Source organism: Anarhichas minor, unplaced genomic scaffold (genome assembly GCF_050575085.1).
Source record: "Anarhichas minor isolate MPS153535 unplaced genomic scaffold, ASM5057508v1 ptg000017l, whole genome shotgun sequence".
In the NCBI taxonomy this organism is placed as follows: domain Eukaryota; kingdom Metazoa; phylum Chordata; class Actinopteri; order Perciformes; family Anarhichadidae; genus Anarhichas; species Anarhichas minor.
In genome coordinates this window covers 8,117,522-8,127,083 of record NW_027466463.1, presented here as the reverse complement: position 1 = coordinate 8,127,083, position 9,562 = coordinate 8,117,522, and the positions used below count along the sequence as shown (strand labels likewise).

The window sequence follows — 9,562 nt, the reverse complement described above, 5'->3', positions numbered from 1 at the left end:
CTCGTGTCTTTGCCTCATTTCTTCACTACCTGAGCACTATGACTTAGAACAAACCATACTGAACCATACCTAATACCATAGTATTTATATATGTATATAGTATCTATAAATAGTTTCTCTCTGCAATATTAATTTCAATCCATCACAAACATCCTTTTTTTTTTACAGTTTCTAGGCCTTTAACCATAAGGCTATCTGGATTGCTATCTGGATTCATTGTGGTTAGGAGGTAATGTTTAATATTATTGCATTTTGGCCCACTTGAGCCAGGAAATGGCTGAAAACGTGTTATCGCCGTACTTAATTAAAGCAGACAGGCCACAGCAGGATGAAGCGTGCCTTGGGCTGCATTCATTCAAAATCCAGCAGTTAGTGAGGTGTGGATGTATTTATTTGTGCTTTTAGAACGTAACCGTCCTTAAACAATCAGAAAATAACGTCCTGTCTCACCGGTCTCTCTCTTCATTCGCGCTCTTTAAAGCATCTCATTTTCATAAATGTCTTAAGTCACCATCACGGAATGGGGTATCTATAAATGCTGTAGCGAAAAAATGTCCCCTTGCGGGATTAATAAAGTAACTATCTATCTAACACAATGGTGACTGAGCCCTTGCATTTGCAGTGTTACGAACTGTCTGTGACTTTCCCCAAAAAGTGAGATTCAAAGACCAACCTGCAATTACGCCGTAGGTGCCGCCAAAGAAAATGAAACGGAGATCTTGGAGATTGTAGCTTTAACAACATAAATGTGTCAGCAAATAGGCTTAATTACACATCCAGCAGACACAGAACAACATAAGCATTCATTTGTGTTGCGTTTGTGGCTACTTGACGAATAGATTTCCAATATTCAACCTCCCTTTAGTGCTCGATTGATCTCCGCCAACTAGAGAGTATAGTAAGCCACTGCGCCTATAGCACAATATTGCTCCCCTCAGCTCCTGAGGGACCTACATTCATTCATTAGTGTTGAGAGAAGCAGAGCGGTAGTCCTACGTGTAGAGGTGGGCTGTGTGGGAGGAATGGCAAGTTGCTAATGCGAAAGTATAGGCGTCAGTGTGACAGGGTCATTCACGCCTGTCGCATGTGTTTCAGCACCTTGGTCAACGGTTTTTAATCTACTCGGATAATGAGCAGTACACCTGATGCCCGTGGCTAGTTTTCCCATCACAGGAGTCATCGATCTCTTTTAGTCTTCAAAGCAAATGCTCTGGTCACTGTTAAGCACACAATCATGTTGTCCGGCTCTTGTGACATATTGATCAACCCGGTCAGAGGATTCTTTGTAGGTCCAAACCTCATTGGACGTCTTTTACCCTATTCGTTTACCATTCCTTTAATGCTGTCAAGACGACGAAACCTTTCACGCAGTCTACAAAAATTGTGTCGACCCCATAACCTCAGCTAAAGTCTTCACAGCATAAATCAATCTCTCGCTATGGGTCCACAACCTCGAATCCGCCCACTCCGACGCGTTGACCGCTTCATGTCATGAAACAGTGGGTTGAAAATCCAATCCGATTGATCCGATGAGCGCCGCAAATGGACCAACAATCGGTGCCACAGGCACAGTTTGTTTATACTTCGCTCCGCTCTGCTCTTAAATACCTGTCAAAACCGGTATGTGGGCTTGGCTACGCATTGATGTCGCTTTAAAGTGCTGTTCGATTCAGGCAGATACGTTGGTTTCTAGTGATCGGTGAGGGAAAATTGATGGGAAATGGGCTAGAGCGCAGGCAAAGTCAGACTGAAGATAGTAACAAGTTGACAATTCTACTTTTAAGATTCTTGGTACTTAAGTTATTTTTTTCCCCAAACAATGTGGGAATAACTGCCTCCACTAAGACCTAAATGTTTCATGTATTTAATAGCAGATATCAAAGCTTATCTTAATTCAAGTCACAAACTCAAACGCCTACACAGTTTTCGATAGCGGTCACGGGGCAGAGTGATGGCTTTACTAACCTTAAAACTAGCATCTCAAAGCACAAAAGAGCAACTATCTGTAAGATGGAAAGTCTTCAGTTTCTGTCGAACAAAAGACAATATGACAGACTCCTCTGATGGCATTTTAACACCTGAAGAAATGACACATGCATTGTGTTCTGTCATTTAAAGTCACCCTGCAGCTGTGAATATCATTTTCACTTCAGAATGTCTCCAAAGTGAATTTACGATGTTTAGTCAAAAGGTTATTCTGAAAGTTGTATCTATTTTTGACACCTCTCTTTGTCCTTTCTGACTACAAGCTGTTTTGAGTGGTGGGTTCTTATGTTCATAAAAGTGGCACTCCACCATTTTTATGGATTCAAATCATTTATTTCATTTATTGTATAACCTCTTTTGTGGCTCTGGGGACATTTGGCAAGTAAGAAAATACTTAAGGGACATCACTCAGATGTTCTCAGCTTGGGCTAAAAGACTACAAACCTTTAACAGAATGCAAGCAGGTGAATTTCTGCAATATGCCAAAGCTGTAAAACCATTAAACAGACATCTGTATAAATATTCCAATGCACACTTAGTTATGTTAATGACTGGTTTGTTATGCTCATTGTTTTGGTTTTATGACCAAAACTTCACTCTTTTGGTTGAGTCTCACTGCTCTCGTCAAGGTTGTTTTTAGACGAGGCAAGCAGCCGTTATCAGCGGGAAATCTCTAAAAACACACTGTACTCTAACCTTCCATAGTGGAGCATTTATCTGCTAAAGCACAAGATATTCCATATTTCAGAGTTGGTGGAGACCAAAACAGAGCTAATAGGACAGTGAATATTGGACTCACATTCATCAAGTGGCCAGAAACACATCTGCATCCAGTAGATGTGTAAATAAGAAACACGTTCTCACTCCCAACTCTTCTAATGCCAACATTTGGTCAGTGGCCCTGCGCTTAAAACTGTGATGCTGTAGGTATATTTATCATGTAAAATAACTACGCTTGTTACGCAACTGGCGTCAGTAAAGTCCAGAAGTTACTAAAGTATGATAAAATAAGTCCGATTTAACTTGGTTTCACACGGGACATGATCAGCGGTCTCCTGGGTGAAAGTCCTGTTTGTTTGTTTGACCCTACGCTTACGTTCTCGTTCTTTATTCTTCATCAGTTGCTCCGGCTGTCTCATACCGACGCAGATTGGCACTGACGTTGGCAGTGAGACCGGGTTGAAGTAGGTGATTATTTGCAAACGCATTATAAGGTTGTTGTGTCGCCCCAGGCAGCCAAGAAAAAAAAATCTATATCCGTAATGAATGCACACATAAGTCTAGTTTTAATGACACTTGCAGAGAATGCATCTTATTTCTGATTGAACAAAGGAGTACTTCCATCCAGCCCATTAGATCTTTGGCAGTTTGAAGTTTGAACTAAATGGAGTCATTTATTCTCAATCACCGCCTGGTGTCTCTGGCCGCAAGAGCAGTAGCCGAGAGGTACTCGGAGTGTGTACTGGTAGTCACGTTAGCTGTGAGGGGTTAGCCAAACGCACCGTCCAAAGCACTAACAGTGAGCAAACTGAAAGAGCAGCGGACTAGCAGCTGGGGGTGGTGGATGCACTGGACTGTGAATCAACAGCCGGGGGCCAGTTAAAGAGGAGTAGGAGTGATTAAGAGTGCGCGAGGCCGTCCAAACTATTATGCAGTTTGCTGCTGCAGAATGCGAGATTAACCACGGACAGACACAGTGGTGCACATTCACTCACGGCTGCATGCCTGTGTGATCCTCCAGGTAATTATAGAGGGATGACAGAGATAATAACTGTTTATAATAACTTTTTAGGCTACTGTATATTAAGAACAATTTAATCCTCAATCTTTGAGGATGAAGGTGTTGCACTGCAACAACAACAAAAAAGCGCTTCTCTCCAGCTCAGGGATGAGCTGATTTTGCAGGCTCTGGAGAGAAATCAACAAATCCCTCCTAGATGTCTCATGCATCTTGAATGTATGCAGCCATAAGCTGACAAATCCCACACAGAGCAGATCTGGTCCAGAATTTGCATTGAGGAATCGCTGTGAAGAGTTGTCAGACTGTGTGTTTTTCCACAGCCGTGCTGTGACAATGTTTGTGGAGCACCAAGGGGGCATTGGCTGCAAAGAATTTAAGCAGTTTGTGACATTTTACATGCAAACACACACAAAAGTGTGGCAAAGTGCGCATTCCCGCCTGGGACAATATAGTTTGAAAATGTCATGGCTCTAGATATCATTCAGATTTTATTCATGATCATAAGAAATCTGTCGCTGTTTGAGTAACTGTCCAGACATGCATAATATTACCACCCATCACACACTCGGTTTGTTCTCCAGTCGCTGCCTGGAGAATCTACAAAGGACAGAGCTTCACAGCAGATGTTCGGATAAGACTTTAACAAGTCAGATAAAAGTAAAAGACCGTCCCTTCGGTACTAGGGGCCATCTCAATTAAAGAGTAATCAACTCCATAAAACAAGAGGTACATTTATGCATCACTCATGAGGATACCTGCCTACAGGAACATCTTGAACAGAAGGGAACGTCACTTCTGTGCTTCTTAAAGTCTCTTTGGAAGTGAAGCAAATCACGTAATCAGTTACAAAACAAAAAACCTGTAAATATCACATAAGCTCAATGCTATGATAAAGTTTCAACATTGCAGAAGTGTCATCATCGTCATTGAGGTAAGTAGGCCACAGTCCAGTTGAGTTAACAGGGCGTACACAAAGCCCAATTGGAAGCAGTAGGAGGTTTTGGCTCCGAGTTTGCCACCATAGTGGAAGTGTGTGCAGCCTCTGTGGGAGGACGCGTGCAAATTCAGTGAAAGCGATTGGCAATACAGGTGCAGTTTCCCCCCCAGTCTCCTGCCAGAGGACGCCTTTGCGATCCAGATGTGGGCTCAAATCAGTTCCTCTTCGCTAAATTTAGTCACAAAGCAAAACACCCGTCTGGCTTGTGATTGTTCGGGAAATCGATTGTTTTGAGCTTTAATGTTGTTGTTTGTAGATAAAAAACTGAACCAGGAGGAGAAGACAACAGCCCCGGGGCCCCAAGACCCTTCGGGGCCCCTGAATTTGTATTGATAATTTGATAAGTTCCAAATTTCCTGTGGTATTTTTGTTGTTGTTGTTGTTGTTGTTGTTGTTGTTGTTGTTGCTGCTGCTGTGCTCCATGCTCTCGGACGGTGCCAGAGAAGTTTGGGGAAAAGATGCGCGCCAGTGGCACAGGTTGCGTCCTCTTTGGGTTTTTTTCCCGCCTCTCCTGCTCTCTGCCTGCTGCTCTTTGCTCCTGACGTCACCACCGGACTCACTCTGAAGATCTGATATCAAGAAAAACAATATGGACCGCGATATTCAGCCGTCTCATGGGTGCAACGTGCACCTGGTCTCCGCTGGGTTTAATTGGAAGAAATATGAATGTGTGCGTGTGAGTGTGTGTGGGGGGGAAGTGAATATGAAAAAAGAAAAAAGTTTAGTATCAGCACCGAGTGCGCACCTGATGCCACAGCGGCGGGAGTCACTTTTACGCGCAGATTTGCAGCGTTCATGATTGCAAAAACATAAAAAATAAACAAACAAATGGCTCTAGTCATCTCCCAAATTAATCTCCAACGTGCATTTTCCCCAGACTGATAACGACGAGTTGATAATTAATCCGTCCTTCTTGCACTGACCACGTGCGCACACGCGCGCAACCGTGAGAGCGCGCACAAACCGAGAGCTCCTGACTCTCGTGCCACAGACCAGATGCAATTAATGTCCCGAATATTTCCTCGCGCGTGAGCACTTCAATAAACCAGGCACTCTGACATCAGACCTATTGGGTATGAACAGGGAAGGAGAGGCATGCATGTTGTTTGAATATTTCCACACAGACAACACCAACAGTATTGTCTTTGTCTTGTAAAGTGGTCCTGTCTCAAAACCTAGTTATGAGACATTTATTTGATATCATGTTTTTATGACGGTTTTTATTGTATGTTTTTTTAAAGATGCCAAATACAAAATTCAGATTTATTGCCTCCACGCTACACACACACACACACACACAGAGGGAGAACGACTTCATTCTCTGCTCAGGCAGACATTACTCCACTATATCTTTGGATATGCAAATAGCTGTTTGCTGCTATATTAATGCTCTGAATGTCGAATCGTGAACCTATTTCGGGTGCATTGTATGTCTTTGTTCAAGACTTTACAGAGCAGAGGTGAGAGGAAATGAGGGGAAGGTTAGACAGGGGAACGACTTGCAACAAATATCCCCGGCTGAACTCAAACTGCTGATGCTGCGTTTCATGTTTAGAGCCTCTACCCACAAGCCTGCAGGAGCAGTCCCAAGATGAATATTCCTAATAAAGTTGTGAGGGTCCTAAAAGCACATTTTTGCCCCACACGTTTCGGCGTCTGTAATCACCGCTGAGGCCTTTAACACGGCCCTGTACGATCAGTTCCTCCTCTGAGGGTTGAAGAGGCGAAGGAGCGCGACAGAGAGAAGTGTCACTGTGCTAATGGGGCTCAATGGGCCTTGGGGCGAAAGCAGATCAGGCATGGAGGAAACAACTGTCAGTTTTCCTCTAACTAGAATGAATGTTGTGGTGACTAGAAACGCCTCTTCGCTTGAAAATAATCCATACAGAAATAATCAACTGTGAGAAACAGTGGCGTGAGGTGGCTACGATGGGCCCCGGAGCACACGGCTAATGACGAGCACTAGTTACCTACCGGCCTCTTTTAAGTTTGACAGGCATGACCGACCGCTCGCTCGGCTCGCAGATGTGCTCGGCTCGTCATTCGGGACAGATTTGGAGCCTGAACTAGATACCGTATATCGTATTGTCTCGCAGACTGTTCTCATCCAGCGTTCGAAGCTACACCTACGAAAGAAAATGAGCTGTAATTCATATGAAATCAAGCAGCAGTGGTGGAGGGTGGATGGGTCAACCAGGAAAACAATCCTCCGCCCAGGAGCCCGCCGTTTCTTCCCCGCGTGAAATGAGAAGTCAACGTAGCAGTATTTGTCACGTAACTTGCGTATTTCAGTAACGTCACTTCCCTAGTTATTTGAACCCAAATTACGATCTTTTCCTGGGTTTTTTCGCCTGAACCTAACTGAGTTGTTTCCTGTGAAGACGGGAGTTTATTTTGAAAATACAGTACGCGGGTAACGAGCTGAAATTGACAGGTGTTGCTGAACTTTCGGGAGGGAAACACGCATTAAATGAGGAGTAACTTTTCACGATATCACGCCAAACCCTCGTATAGGGACACGTTGTGTCTTGTCACATGATCAAAGAGAGACTCGACATTGGACGAGAACAATCATTGGATCTGTATGACAAAAGTACCAAAGATAATAAGAAATTGTTCATTTAATTGGATTGTTTTTTCTTTAAATACTTTGTTCGTAGTTTTTAAAACTTATGTAGAATAAGCATATCATTTTGTTAAAGATTGCAACAGACTATTTTATAAAAAAAATGAAAACCATTACGGAGAGAGGTTTTGCCCCTAGGAATATATATCATGCAAATATATTATTGCCAGGTATATAGGTATATTACAAACACAGCATTTTAATAAATAGCATCACTGTAACCAAGCCACCCCCTAAAAAAACGGGGGGGGGGGGGGGGGGGGGGGGGGGGCAGTGGTGCCTAGCAGTATCTACTTACGCCCCTGTTGAGAAAGCGCGCCGGCCTGCTAGGTCAACGCTTACCTATTGCGCCTCCAAAAGCTCTCTCCTCTCTCCCACGTGGTTCGCAAGTCACTTCAGGGTCCCCATCGCCAGCGTCTCGGAGTTGAACTCGAACTGATTGCTCGAGGACGCCGACCTCCCCCACGAGTAGAGGCTGGGCGGCCGCTGCTTGAACGACGACGTGTACCTGTAGAAGCTCCGGTGCCGGTTCTTCAGGTACTCGCGGTAGTTCTTGGTGAGCAGCGTGTAGAGGAACGGGTTGATGCAGCTGTTGCTGTACGTGAGGCTCGCCACCAGGTAGTTGATGCACGTGTGCGTCTGCGAGGCCAGGTTCAGGGGCTCGGTGCGGTACAGCGACAGCAGCTGCCAGATCCAGAACGGCAGGAAGCACGCCCAGAACACCAGCACGATGGTGAAGATCATGATCAGCACCTTCTGCTTGGGGGACCGCTTGCCGCTTCTGCTGATCGCGGAGTTGCGCTGGGACTCCAAGTAAGTGCGGGCCAACTTCACGTACAGGTATCCGATGACGAGCCCCGGCGCCATGATGCTGGTGCCGAACAGGACAGTCAGGTACACTTTGTAAACCAGGGGCGCCCAGCTCGGCGCGCACATCCTCTTCACACCCCCGTCCGGCGTGTCCTTAGTGGTCTGGGCGACCATCACCATCATGGGCACGGTGAGCACCAGCGAGAGCAGCCAGACGCCCCACGCCAGGGCTTTGCGGTAACTCTTGGAGCGCCTCACCGTGTCCAGCGGCTTGGTCACGGCCAGGTAGCGCTCCGTGCACATGACGGTGAGCGTGAAGATGCTGGCGTGCATGGTGAGGAGGTCCAGGCTGAGGAGGATGCGGCAGCCCACGTCCCCGAAGTACCAGTCCTTCAGGAAGTAGGTGGACACCACGAACGGGATGGTGGAGAGGTAGAGCAGGTCCGCCAGAGCCAGGTTGATGATGGAGATGTACATGGAGGTGGCGAAGCGGATCGAGTGGCACATCACCACCAGCGTGTACACGTTCCCCGACACCCCGAGGATGTAGACGACGGACAGGAGCGTACCGAAAGTGGAGGTGATGACGAGCTCGTGGTCCACGGTCCCGGAGCCGCCGTCCAGCGGCGGCGGACTCGCGTTCAAACTGACAGACTTGTTATTCATCGCTCGCTAGATGATCTCCGTGTGTGTGGGTGTGTGTGTGTTTATTTGTTGTTGTTGTTGCTGCTGCTGCTGCTGCTGCTGCTGTGCTCCGTGCTCTCGGACGGTGCCGGAGAAGTTTGGGGAAAAGATGCGCGCCGGTGGCACAGGTTGCGTCCTCTTTGATTTTTTTTTTCCGCCTCTCCTGCTCTCTGCCTGCTGCTCTTTGCTCCTGACGTCACCACCGGAGGACACTCACTCTGAAGATCTGATATCAGGAAAACATATATGGACCGTGATATTCAGCCGTATCATGGGTGCAACGTGCACCTGGTCTCCGCGTGGTTTAATAAGGAATAAATATGAATGTGTATGTGCGGGGGGGGGTGAATATGAACAACAAAAAAAAAGAAGTTTGGTATCAGCACCGAGTGCGCACCTGATGCCACAGCGGCGGGAGTCACTTTTACGCGCAGATTTGCAGCGTTCATGATTCCAAAAACATACAAAATAAACAAACAAATGGCTCTAGTCATCCCCCAAATTAATCTCCAACGTGCATTTTCCCCAGACTGATAACGACGAGTTGATAATTAATCCGTCCTTCTTGCACTGACCACGTGCGCACACGCGCGCAACCGTGAGAGCGCGCACAAACCGAGAGCTCCTGACTCTCGTGCCACAGACCAGATCCAATTAATGTCCCGAATATTTCCTCGCGCGTGAGCACTTCAATAAACCAGGCACTCTGACATCAGAC

At 46.1% G+C, this 9,562-nt stretch overlaps 1 protein-coding gene across 1 annotated transcript; it reads right to left on the bottom strand.

The window, feature by feature from the left end:
* Window positions 1-7,740: 7,740 nt before the first annotated feature.
* LOC142951608 (urotensin-2 receptor) lies at window positions 7,741-8,826 on the bottom strand. Its single transcript, XM_076093255.1, has one exon. The coding sequence runs from the start codon at window positions 8,824-8,826 to the stop codon at window positions 7,741-7,743; it is 1,086 nt and encodes a 361-aa protein (XP_075949370.1).
* Window positions 8,827-9,562: the final 736 nt, after the last annotated feature.

What these genes read in the sequence shown, in the direction of transcription:
- LOC142951608 (XM_076093255.1), bottom strand. Translation starts at nt 8,826, where the DNA reads ATGAATAACAAGTCTGTCAGTTTGAACGCGAGTCCGCCGCCGCTGGAC.